The sequence below is a fragment of the Triturus cristatus genome, chromosome 8 (genome assembly GCF_964204655.1).
Source record: "Triturus cristatus chromosome 8, aTriCri1.1, whole genome shotgun sequence".
NCBI classification, from domain to species: Eukaryota; Metazoa; Chordata; class Amphibia; order Caudata; family Salamandridae; genus Triturus; species Triturus cristatus.
The window spans coordinates 228,521,606-228,535,110 of NC_140591.1; the positions used below are offsets into that span (position 1 = coordinate 228,521,606).

The window sequence follows — 13,505 nt, forward strand, 5'->3', positions numbered from 1 at the left end:
ATGTGCACTGCTTGAATGAATAACTGTCTTGCAAGAAGCCAGTGCCATATTCCTTAATCTTACTGAGATAAAATCCTTGATCTGGTCCCACTATGTTTTTTCAAATAATACATTGTGGTTGTGATGACTGTTTGGATCACCAACCTGTTTGTGGTTATACAAGGATGGGAAAACTTTTAATGCTAAATGTACAGCTTTGAGTTCTAGGATGTGTATATGACAGAGCTGTCGGCTCTCTGATCACAGTACCTGTACTGACCAGACTTGCAGATGGGCCACCCAAATCGAACAGACTCATCCATCACTATGGTCTTAGAAGGAAGGTTCTGTTGGAAAGTTGTCCAATTTAAGAGATTCCTTGTCTGACACCATCACTATAGCGACTCTTTGGCTTTAACAGTGCTTGATTACCCAGCTGTTCTTGTGTTGGTTCCATTGATCTTACTTGCACTGTTGAAGAGGTTTCATGTAAAGATGTGCATCTGGAACTAGAAAAATGCCGGAGGCCATCACTCCCAGAAAGGCAGAAACCCGCCTTGCTGTAGTGGACAGAGTCTGTAGAAGTTAATGGCACTTCTTTATAATAGAAAACGCTTTCTCTTTGGAAGAAGACACTTTTCCTCGCTTTGTGTTTAAGGCTGCCCCTAGATAGTTGAGAATCTGAACTGCTGTTGCAGTAAACCTTTGACTATTAACATGAATACCAAGTGTGCGTTATGGGGCAGAACTCTGGGGTTCCACAAATGCGAACATCCTCGCAACAATAGAAAATAAGTTCCTTAGGAGTATGGTATCACTTCCACAGAGTACTCCCCTCCTTCCCCTGAAACTTGACATGGGTATTAAGTCTATCAATGACCAGGCGAGCTTACGCCCATTGCTCTTCTGGCATAGATTGGTCACAACCCCCGAATTGATGTCCTACGCTGCTGCTTATACAGAAGTTTCAGCCTTGGACTTAAATCATAAAACTGGGTGGTTTAAATATATAAATACCATCCGGGCAGAAATAGGTGTACCTGAGGAGCAAGAAGGTCTTCCGCCCACATACTCTAGGGACACATTAAAATCACAGTTTTGGGCGTGGGTAGAACAGACGAGTTTCTTGAAAATACGCCATGGCTGTTTAACTGATGTGTTCACTGATATCAAATCAGGCAGCCGGCTAGAAAGTTGCCTTGATTTTATTAAAGTGCCGGCAGACAGAAAATTGTACACTAAGTTCAGATATGGCTGCCTACCCATTAATACTTTTACTAATACTTGGGTGACAAATACATCACATCACAAGGGCTGTCCCTCTTGTCCATGCCCAAACAAAACAATAGGCCATGTATTCTTTGCCTGTGCTGCATACGCCAGACCTAGAAGGAAGTAGCTAACTCCGGTTTGTAAACAGATTGGGACACATAGCCATAAAGATGCCCTACGCATTTTAAAGTCAAATGCGAGACCACTTTATGCATGTGCTACAGAAAAAGTTCTGGGTCAATTTTGGGCGATAAGAAGGAGGGCTCTATCTACTCGCCCGTTTGGTGTAAATAAAACTTGCTGAGATCGAAATGATCAGACCAACCGGGCGTGTACCCTGAACTAGCACTTTGGATTGTAAATAATTGGTTTTTAAACTATTATCTTTTAAGCAGGGTCAAATCTTTATCACTCTATTGCTAATCTGGGGCATTGGTTTTAAAATGGAAACTGTTGTGTAATTAGGTTGTAAAATTGACATATAAACAAAAGTCACACAGGCACTAGCACTTTAGCTCGGTTTTAATAGGACAAAGCACTGAAATACTGAAATTTACCCTTTGCGCCTTTTATGTATTTGCACTTTTGTGTCAAGTTTTTGGTGGATGCATATTCGTTTTTAAAAACTCCAAGAGACTGTATAGTACCCTTTATCTTGTCTACTGTTACATAAGATCAATGTGCTTGCTTCTTTTATGGTACTGTAAAACCAAAATAAAGACTTTTGATGATGATGAATACCAAGTAGGCAAAATAAATAAATGGTGAAATCGCAAAATCGACAAACTATCTCCGGTGAAGTTGCTTTTATGACCCAAACGTCAAGATATCGTTAAATTTTGATCAATCTCTAGAGTGGGAAAGCTACCACTACCCCCATGCATTTGTGAAGATTTTAGACTGAAGGAAAGTACACTGTAATGGTAATGTACTTTCCCTACTATGAATCCCAAGAATTTTCTGTTTCTCTGTTTCTGGAATATGAAAATAACCGTCTTGCAATTCCATGGAACACATCCAATCTCCTTTCTTCATGCATCTAACTGATGTTTCGGTGCACCTTTTGGTGGAATCGTGGGAGGAGGAGATTTGGACTGGATGGGATATCTATGTTCAATGATTTGCAGCACCCATCTTATATGTTTTGAGACACTCCCTCCCACCGGACTTGTGAACAAAGCAGAGATGGTTAAGTCCTCATTGTTTAGACTGGGTCCTTGATTTTCAGATTACAGTGATGTTATAGTAAAGTGAAAATTTCAGTGACAACATAACGTTTTGAACTGAAAAAGAAATGATATTCACCAGTTAACTTGTGCCCTATAACTCACGCCCTCGCCATGCACAGCTAATTACCCCACATATTACATCACTCATGACATGCTCTATAACATCATTGATAACATCGCTGACACATTTGAAATTACATCATTGATGAGAAGACTGTGCATATTGAGGGTGTGAGTTATAGTTACCTTATGGCATGATTTATAGTTACTAAAGATAACTATAAAAGTAAATGTTAGTGTTTTTTTTAGTTTAAAATGTTACGCTATCACTGATGTTTTCACCTGACTATAACATCACTAAGACTTGTTTTTTTCAAAGATTACACACACACAAGAAGTGATATGGCAGAAGTGTTCCTGGATCCATGCAATCTAGCAGAAAATATTATACATTTATTAGTGTGGAACCTACAATGCAGAATCTAGTCTTCCAGGTGAAAACTTTAAAATGACAGTTCACGTCCTAGTCCTCTTCCATGTAGATGGATGCAACGCCTTCCTCAACAGCATCCCAGAAACTACCCAAGCTCCTCTGAAAGGCGTACTTTATGCAGTAGCATAGCCCATCAAGAGGCTAAACCAACCATGTCACCATTGTGCTAACAAATCTACATAGGCTTGCGCTAAACGCCTGGACCATTTGCATCAGTACAAGGCCCTCTACACCGTGATCCTTGTCTACCTACCTAGCAACCCAACAATATCTAAAGATCTATGCCAGATGAGGAATTCTGACATTACTAGATTACATACTAAATACTGCAGGAAGGAGATAACAAGCCTTGTCATCCTTTGCCTCAGGAACCTGAAACAACATCTACTCCAGCATCAGAACAGCACCAGCAAATTTCAGGAGGAAACTGAAAGCTCACCTCTTCAAGACACTATCTCAGATAAGCTGACTTCTCACCTCTTATACTAGCTCTACCGCCTCACTTTGTCCATTCCCCCAATGTATGACTACTGCTTCACCCGTGCAGCTATATGTTGCTAGCCAGTTAGGTGTGCCCTTAAAAAATACCAAACCATATATACATTTTTCTAACTAGAGGCAAGTAGTATAACTGTACAGAAAATTAAGTTTGCTGCACTGTAAATCCATGCCTCTTTTATAACAAACAAAGTGCTAATTGTGCACCTTTACATATGAAAAATAACATTAAATGATGAATATCATATACAAAATCTGACAAGCCCCATTTAATGCTAAATGTGCTAGGATGAGAGAAGAATCTGCCAATGACATTTTGTTCACCCCTTCCGACTACAGAGGGTGGCAACCTACCAATGGGTTCGGAAATACAGCATACCTATTAAACATTTACCTTCTATATCCCTTGACTGGTGTATTTTACCAGCTTGTGTGACCTGACCTCTTTGTAGTTAAAGTTCTTGATTTAAAGGTATACTAAAATTGCTGGCTGTGTTCGTAAAAAAGATTTTACAAATACCTCATTAGCTGCAGGATTCTAGTTTGTGAGCAGTTATATTTGTGCATTAATTTAAATGGTCCTCACATTTGAGCTTATCATCCACTCCTAATATTGCTATGGAGCGTTTCTACTACTAGAGGATTTTTATGGCTAGTTTTTTGGTTGGCCAGAACCTAGTCTGTTAATGGAAAGTTTTGCTCCATACTTACTGGTAATCTGTCCCTTGACCTGAAGGATGCCACTTTCTTTAATTCATCATCGGAAACATTCGCAGGTACAACCAAAATGGCAGGATAGGTGTCACACAATTCATAATGCTCATTTGCTCTGGTAATTCTCCAGCTATCGTTGGGAACACCCTGAATGGAAATCAAAGTGAAAACCAAATCACAAAACAAATAGGTAAGTTTGAACATTGCAAATATTGTTTTTTAAAACTACAGAACACACACATACTTACGCCTTTGTGGAGGTGGCGATTATGCCTAAAATGTTCCTTCAATTAATATTTTTTGAGAAACATTTTTTTTATAACCTTTATTATTTTTATTCTAAGTAGCCAACCATACCTCCCCCCATTCAAATGAGCTTGCTTAATGGTCAGTCATCTTGCCTCAAGAGACAACTGGGCACTGCGTGCAGGGTGGGACTGAACAGCCTACAGGGTAAGCTTTCTGCGAAGCACAATGAGCTCAAGGAGTGGCATTTGACCATGTATGACAGCCAGTACCCCTACCACAGACCCCACTAAAGACCGCCTTTGACAGTGCCCACTGGGGTCTAGGCACAGAAAGTCGCCTTAAACCATAAGGTCCTCATGTCAGCTACCCCTGCGACAGTTCACCTGTCCAGCTTGCCCACAGTCCGCTACCCTCTGCTGCCTGTCTACCTGCTGCCCTCGGTTTGCACCTCCTCTACCAATTTTTTGCTCCGTTTTGCCTTTTCTGCTCGCTTTTCTGCCCCGTTTCACCTTTCTGCTCATTTTTCTGCCCTCCATTTTGTCTTTTCTGCTAGTCTTTTTGCACTCTGTTTTGCCCTCTTCTGCTCCGTTTTTCCTTTTCGGCTTGTTTTCCCGCAATCTGTTTTGCCTTATCTGCCTGTTTTTCTACCCTATGTTTACCATTTTCTGCTCCTTTTTCTACCACCTGTTTTGCCTATCTGCTCGTTTTTCTGCCCCGTTTTGCTTTTCTGCTCGTTCATGTCTGAGGTCTGCCACTGCAACCTGTGTGCAGAGTTAAACTACCAAATTGACCTGGCAAAATAAACCTGTTGCCAGAGCTAAACCTTCCTTTTTAATACATATAAGCCACCACTAATTTAGGCCCTGAACAGCCAAAAAAGGGCAGGGAGCCTTGTATTTAATATGTAGAACATGTGTTTTTAAGTTTTATACGTCTTGTTAGTGAAAAACTCCTACATTTGTTTTTCGCTGCCCTAAGGCCTACCTCTGCCACAGGATAACATTGGGTTACCTTATTACATTTGATAAGTGATAATGTTTGATTGAGAGTAGGTAGAAATGTCCTGTTTGGACTCAAATGAATTGTAATTTAAAATCCTCTTTTACGGTAAAGACGGATTTTAATTTGCAATTTTGAAAATGTCACAATTAGAAAGTTAGTATTTTCTAGGAGTGGCGGATAAACTCCGCTCCTCCGGCGGAGTTTACAATGTTTTTCCCACTCTGCTTGGAGCGCCGAGTTTCGGAAAAACTCCACCAACCGCCGTGTGGAGGAGTTTTTTGTCACGTGAGGCTTGCCAACAGTAAGTTGGCGAGTGCGAGCAAGAAAATCAAGCCTTAGACTGTCTCCCAGCGAGATTCGCAGTACGTCGCTACCACTCACACTGAGAAAGCTGCCGCTTGTGGTGACAAAGCTGCTGCTTGAGTCGAAAATCTACTTGAGTGGCAGAAAAAAGCAGCGCCCTTTGGTGTGCGGCATGGTGCCATACAGCGCGGGACAAGCTCCGGGGCTAAAAATCATCGTGAGCAGCGTGATGTGCCACAACTCTGTCACTCGCAGAACTCCACGGAGTCTCACCCAGTTTTTGGGTAACTCTGCAGTACTCTGCAGAGTAAAACACTGCGAGTTCGGCTCACCCTAGTACTTTCCTGACCTAAACTTCTGAGGCCTTTTAAGAGTTTCCAGCTGCCTGGCCCTGTTAACTGCTCCCCATCAGGAATGGGAGGGGCAGAGAAGTTCCCTGCCCTACTTACATTTCAAAGAAGCTGACTTAGCACACTCATAAAGAACTTGACACCAGGATTCTTGGGAACGGGCCAGAGAGAAAGTAAATTCCAGAACCAACTGTGGGCGGGGGGGGGGGGGAGGGAGGGTGGGACAAAGAGGAGGGCAGACTCCAGCAGTGTCTTACACTTCAAAGCTGGCACCAGGTATAAATAGTGGACCCTAACACCCACTCTTCGGCTCGGGTGTCGACTCCCTCCCTACTTTGACCTGCTGACCGCCCCCCGCCTGGTTGGCGTCAGGACCTGTCTCCACGGCCGCGATGGGCAAAGACCGTGCCTCGAGGACAATTGCTCCGCCGACCCAAACCAGAATGGACTAATACACCACCAATGACCGAGACCCCGGTTGGGGAACAACTGACGGAGACCTCTTCACCATCCTCCAAGCAATCAGTGCCTCTTAGGCTTCGGTGGAGAACAAGATTGGCGAAGTGAAGGTGGACGTGGCTCTTATTCGCCAGGACCTCCGTAATGCCACAACCCAAATTACGGAGGCCAAATCACGCATTTCCACAGCTGAAGACGACATAGGCCAATTGAAGACCCAAGTGGCCCGGCTCCATACTCAGACCTCGGAGCTCCACCGACGGGCCGAAGACGCTGAAAACAGGTCAAGACGCAATAACCTGTGCCTCGTGGGGTTTCCTGAAGGCGCAGAACAGGGCCGTACGGACATATTCGTGGAGACCTGGGTACCCAAAGAAGCCATCTCTCATGGGTCTTCGTTATGGTCACCTCTTTCTAGCCTGGCTCAAAGTCGTTTTCCAGGATAAAACCCTCTTTTTGACACCCCTCAAGTGGCCTGGACTTGGCTCACGGAGGAGCGCCCTCTCCGTGCTCACCCCACTTCCCCCCCCCGCTCGACGCGAGCTTACGCAACCTCAACCAACCACTCCCAAGCCGCAGCGACGCCGCACTTGGTCCCGTAAAAAGGGTGACCGACGCAACTGGGCCTCATGTTCGCCTGTAGCAATGTCCCAATTGCTCCTTCCTTCTGGACTGCCTTGGGTCTCTGGAAGTCACAGCCTGACCAGTTCCTTGATCGACCTTAGCCGGGTCCCTGCCCCTTCCGAGACACCGCACCCTGCTCTATCTGACTCTGACTTGTCCAGAAGTCCCGCGCTCCGCAGATCTGGGGAGGATGATGAGGTCTGACATCGAACCATCGCGGACTTGGGTCCATAAACTGTTTCTTAAGCTCTACTGCAGCTGTTAACGATAGCTTATCCGTCTACACAGAGGGGTCCATCACCGCCGCGACTATGTCCTGCTAATCGTTTTAGCTTAGCACTCGGATTGGTTGTCATTGTTGTTATTGTTATTTTTGAATCATTTCCTTTCAGGGCGACAGATGCTTCATTTTCAGAAGTGTAGGGCAGGTGGTGTTGGGGAGTATGGGGAGGTGAGAGGACCGTTGTCTTCCAATTGTTTATTGTTGGTGGCCTCGTTTGGGCTGCTGTTTTTTGTGACATTCCACAACACATGTACACCACTACTGATGACAGGGAAACAGCTGTGTTCCCCAAGCCTTATCCTTGCACCCGGGCTCTGAGATGACCCCTTCCCTGGGACCCAGGTCCCTCTGCGCTGCTCCACGTATGCTCCACCCAACCATGTGATGTTCCCTCTTAATAAACCCCTGCACATTCTGTCATGGAATGTCAATGGCTTACTAGATAAAACGAACCGCGGTTCTTCGCAGTGCCCAACGCCAAGCGCCTGATATTTTATTCCTGCAAGAAACACACCTCCTAGGGACTCAATGCGCCTTCCTCGCCCGCTATGGGTTTGACAGGGTCTGGCACTCTGGTTTTGCGCGGGGCTCCCATAGGGGTGGCCATACCAATCCGTAGGGGTCTCCCCTTCCATTTAGTACAGGTGGAGACCGACACCCAGGGGCGATACGTGGCCCTAACTGGTAAGCTCGAGGGTCACCTTCTCAATCTCCTTTGTGCATACATTCCCCTCGCCACAACGCCCTCCACTCTCCGACATCTTACACTGTTAATCTCCACTTTTCCTCAGGGTCTAACGGTTAATGGGGGCGACTTCAACGCTGTGTTGCAACCTTCTTGTGACACGACAGGCACTCCCTCTGCGTCCCACCTTGCTTCTGCTAAGCACCTCTCTGATTGGTCCTCTGCTCTGGGCCTCTGCGATGCCAGGAGGGTTTGGAACCCCGCCAAGACCAATACACTCACACTTCGGTGGCTCACCACACTCACTCCCGCATTGACTTGTTCCTGTTGCCGGCAACCGATTGTCATTTGGTGTCCGGGGTGATTATCCTTCCCCGAGGCATCTCCGATCACTCCCCTGTCTCTCTCCGACTGGGGCGGACCCCGGATGGCGTTCGCACGGTCTGGCGGATGAACGTGTGGTTTTTGCAAGATGCTGACTTTGTCGACTCCCTCAGACAAGAGCTGAAGCATTATCTATTGACCAACAAGGGATCAGTCCCCTCACCGGGTACACTATGGGAGGCTGGCAAGGCCACTATGAGGGGTGTGGCTAGAGGCTTGCTACTCGCAAAGCGGATGGCTCAGACTGCCCGCCTGACACACCTTGAGGCCCAAGCTGCACGGCTGGAGTCATCCTAACCCTCCGCAGAAAGCCCTCGCTCTGCCCGACAACTCGCGTTGCTTCGGGAGGAGATTTGCCAGATTTCTCTGGAATCAGCTAAAATGTTATGGCGCTCCTCGGTGGCGCGTGTATACGGCTGGGGTGACAAAAACTGGAAATGACTCCATAGCCTTGTCTCATATCCCAAAGCCAACCGCATAATCCCTGAGATCCGCGACGCAGCCGGCATTCACCACTGTACCTTGCATGCCATCGCCCAAGCCTTCGCAGGCTACTATGCCCAACTTTATACGGCTCGGCCTCCCAAACCTGATGAAGAAGGCTCTGACTCAGCTGCCCCGTCTTACCCAGGCTGTCTCTGAGACTTTGGATCTCCCCCTTACCTCAGAAGAGATACATGGAACCATTTCACTCCTGCACTCCGGTAAGACGCAAGTGCTGGGCGGATACCCCCAAGAGTATTATGCGACCTACCGCGATCTGATGGTCCCCCCCCCCAGTCGATCTGTTCTGGCATGTCATGGAAACGGGGTCCTTCCCCCAGAGACCGACATAGCCACCATTGTGGTTATTCCTAAGACACAGCCACTCTCCCTCTCCTGTGCGGACTATCGCCCCATTTCCCTCATCAATACAGAGATGAAAATCTTTGCCACTGCCCTGGCTCAACGCCTCTGCCCCCTCCTACATGACTTGGTCCATCCAGACCAATGTGGCTTCATGCCTGCCCGGGGTACCCAACACTGCATACGCCGCCTCCACCTTGCCCTTGCACATCGCCACGAGCTTACCCCATACCTGGCCCTGCTTTTCATCGACTTTGAAAAGGCTTTTGATACGGCTGACTGGAGCTACCTGGAGGCTGTGTTAGAAGCGATGGGATTTGGCCTCCCATTCAGGCGTCTTATCCGGGTCCTATATTCCGGCCCTAAAGCTCGGGTCCTGACTAACGGCGCTTTTTCGGAGGCCTTTTCCATCCAGAGGAGCACCCGCCAGGGATGTCCCCTCTCACGCTCTTATTTGCGTTGGCAATGGAGCCCCTGGCCACCCTTATACGTAATGACCCTCAAATTCGGGGATGGTCCTGGGACCCCCATCACATAGGCAATGTCGCCCTTTACGCAGGCGACGTCCTCCTTTACCTAGCGGATCCTGAAGACTCTGGCCCACGCTGCTTAACAGTCCTTTCCGCCTTTGAGCGAGCCTCCGGTCTGCGACTCAATCCCGCAAAATCCACGCTGGTTCCCCTCCACTCATCACGAGCCTGTTTTGACTGGCAAACAACTATTCCCTTCCGCAGACAGTCCTTCAAACACTTAGGAATTTGGGTGACCCTACTCCCAGACCTGGAGTGAGCCCTCAACCTTACACCCCTGGTCACCAAGGCCAATGCCCACCTCAAGCTCTGGCAATCCCTCCCTCTTAATCCCTTTGGCAGAAGTGCACTCTTCAAAATGATGGTTCTCCCCCGCTTCCTATATATTCTTCAAAACATAACCTTTCATCTCTCGGGGAGCTGGTCCCATGAGATCGATGGCCTGCTCACCCGGTTTTTGTGGAAGGGCGCGAGGCCGCGCATGGCCCTGGTTCGCTGTCGGATACCCCCTTACGATGGCGGCATGGGTGTGACCAAAATTCACTCTGGGGCAAATTCTAGAGCCTATTCCTCTGACTTTTACCCTTACCTCCACTGTCCTTGTTAATCAGAGTACTGTGCTCGATTTTGTTTTTATTGTAAATTTTTGTTTTTTTCCAAATGTCAATAAAATTGATTATCAAAAAAAAAGACCCACTCTTCAGGACACTCCTGGACTTGCGGAACACTACAGAAGGACTACCTTGTACTCTAGTGGACTGACCACTTGAGGCCTCCCTTGTTTTTCAGAGGAATGCCCTGCTGCTGGAGCCCTGGCCTCTTTCTCAGAAGACTCCTCTGCTCCTACCAGAGGAGTGCCTTGCTGCTTGAGGCCTTCCTCTTTCTTCAGAGGGCTGCCCTGCTGCTTAAGGCTTGCCGTGCTGCTTGAAGGAGAGGGGACTATCTTCTTGAAACCAGGACTACCTAAGTGACTCCAAGGGTCAGATGACTCACCGGCTGTTCTCAGCTACAGGGACACTACAAGCACCAGAGGCCTCCCTGCAACTGCCCAGCTGACCTCCTGCAACTGGCCCTGCCTACAACTGGACCTACCTGAGCCCTGGTGTCCTCTGCTGGAGAGAGTTCTGATCCCTAAGAGGTGCCTCCCCAGGTCCTGGTCCCTTGGCTGTCAACAGCTGAGCTCCTAATGTGAAACTCTGAAGTTTTAACTCTGCGTGCAGGACTTCGGGAAGGTAGCTTTTCTGTGGGTCTAACCTGGTCCCTGTATTCAGTCTGCACTCCATCATGGTTGGCCTGAATTTGTGACTTTGTCCCTGTCTAGTGCGACCAGTCATCCATAGTTAGCGCTTTCTTTTCTTGAGGCTTCATTTACTTAAACCTTTAAAATTGCATTTCTGAAGTTCTACTGATAGGATTTTTGCTATTTTGGTCTCATTTTATTTATTAAATGTTACTCTATTTTTCTACATTGTGTGGGATATCTCGTGTTGTGTTTTCACTTTATTATTGTTTGTGGGATGCACAGTGTTAAGCTTGTGTTAAGCTTAACAGTGTGCATTAACAGTGTTAAGCTTTTGTGCCAACCTACTAGAGGGTTAAGCACAGGTTAATTTAGTGACTTTTGTAGTTCACCCTGACAAGGACTGTGGTTGTTGCTCGAGTAAGGTTTCCAACACCCTCAATCAAAAACCCAGTTGAAACTGTTGTATTGCTGTTTGTAAACTTTGCTGTGTGTTTGATTTAAGAACCCAACATAACCTCCTGTACCCAGTATATGTATGTGGTAGGTGAGACTGATGAGTCCACCAGGGAATCGGCTTTGCCTGAGGTGAGTTAATTTATGAGTGTAGTCTGATGTTTGTGAATAATGTTTTTTTTTTCTTATAGGCGGAGAGTCTCTGGGACGTAAGATCAGCTTTCTGGTGTGTAAGGTGTGCTTGAAGTTCCAAGAGGTAGAACTCACAGTAGTAACAGATGGAAGCATGCCGTAAGGCTACATAGCATGTAAAAACTCTACTGCTAGATTTCAGGCCATTCCACATGTTTAGGAGTGTTCTGCTACATTAAGGAACATGAGTAGAGAAGAATGCCTCTTTTGATGAATTAAAGGTCTCATTTCCAGAGACATTTTATGCTTGCATTCTAGGTATAAGCACTGTGAATTTCCCAAAAGCCTAGCACAGACTGACAGACAGAATGGCCCCTGCCAGGGTCATGATGAAGCGTTCATGCCATTGGCCAATTCAAGTAAGCATGAAGCAGAATGCATGCAGTGTTTGAAATATGTCAATGCTTGCTTGAATCTGGGACCATGGGAGCCAGAAACGGTGATTGATAAGCATGCTGCCTTCTTTTAGTCTTTTGCTCTCCATGATTGAAGTTCTGGATCTTTCACTGACTGCCTCAACTTGTGTTGTGTATTACCCAGGAGACTAGGAGAAAAGATCAGTTGAAGGTACATGTATTGAGTAATCAGTTCATAATAGGAGTGATCTATGGTCCATTGAAAACCGTGGGCCATTCGCACCTGAAGGCTTTCATCTGGAGCAACTCTAATTCATCTGGTTGTTCTCTATATAAACAGCGACGACCCTTATCTGGCTTTTCAGCCCTAAGGCAGTCTGTTCTAGTACAGCGGTGTCATCCGCTCTCACTTGTCTTGTTTAGACCAAACAGGTGTAACTTTAAGACCATGGTAAAAAGAAATCAAGTTGGTTCATGTATTCTAGTCACTGTAACTGGTTAGCAAGAACAATGGAGCTGGTTTTTTTGGGAAAGAGGGGGGTCATTATCCCTTGGAACACGGGGCGAGTACAGCTAGTGTCGAAAACACTTTCTCCATTACTTGTGGGTAAGGTGGATGATCCACCAGGTAACAGTTTGCATAATGACGCAATCCACAGGGTAGGAAGTAGGGTCTTATTAGGCACAGCAGTCGAAGCCAACCTGCTGCTAGTTAAGGGCCAGGGTGCTGGCTTCAGGGGCAACAACTGTAGAGAGATTCACTGGGTGCCTGACATCAAATAGCCATCAGAGGTTTTATAAGAGTTCACAGTAAAATAATAAGCAATTACAAAGTCTGTAGGTCTGTCATTGGCAAGCTCTTGCAATTTTTTTTATTGTCAGTACATGCCACAAAAATAAAGAAAAATTGAAAACGTGCTAGTGCCTAAACTTGGCAGTCATTTATGTTAAATTAAACGTTACCTGCCCCTCAGGCTTGTAAATAAAATTTTAAAAGGCATGTATACAGTTTTAATTGAACACCGCAGGTGCTTCCCAAAAAGCAAATCAAGCTAAAACATGTATGGAACACAGGTGTGGATACTTTCAAAGGTCATCGGTTCCTGTTCTCGTGAGCCCATCCCTGCACCCACGCACTGTGGTTTCGAAACCGATTAAACATGCAGATTCTAGAAAGCTCCGTTCTAGGGTATAAATGCATATGCATACTTCACCTCGCCTTGGGGGGCCCGACTTCTATGCGGATTCTGGGGATCCCTTTGCTCCATTTTTATGTGTTCTCATCTTTTTACTAAATACATTTTCAAACTTAACCAAAACCTGAAACTGGAGTTTTCTGTGCAAATGAAAGTTACCATTGA

General features: G+C 46.3%; 1 protein-coding gene across 3 annotated transcripts in view; it reads right to left on the reverse strand.

Moving 5' to 3' along the window:
* MTMR2 (myotubularin related protein 2) overlaps positions 1-13,505 on the reverse strand; it is a 450,663-nt gene that overhangs the window by 270,213 nt on the left and 166,945 nt on the right. For all 3 annotated transcript variants that reach the window (XM_085621424.1, XM_085621425.1, XM_085621426.1), the window contains one exon: positions 4,183-4,332. In XM_085621424.1, the coding sequence (XP_085477550.1) occupies positions 4,183-4,332 (150 nt within the window). The remainder of the gene's footprint in view (positions 1-4,182; positions 4,333-13,505) is intronic.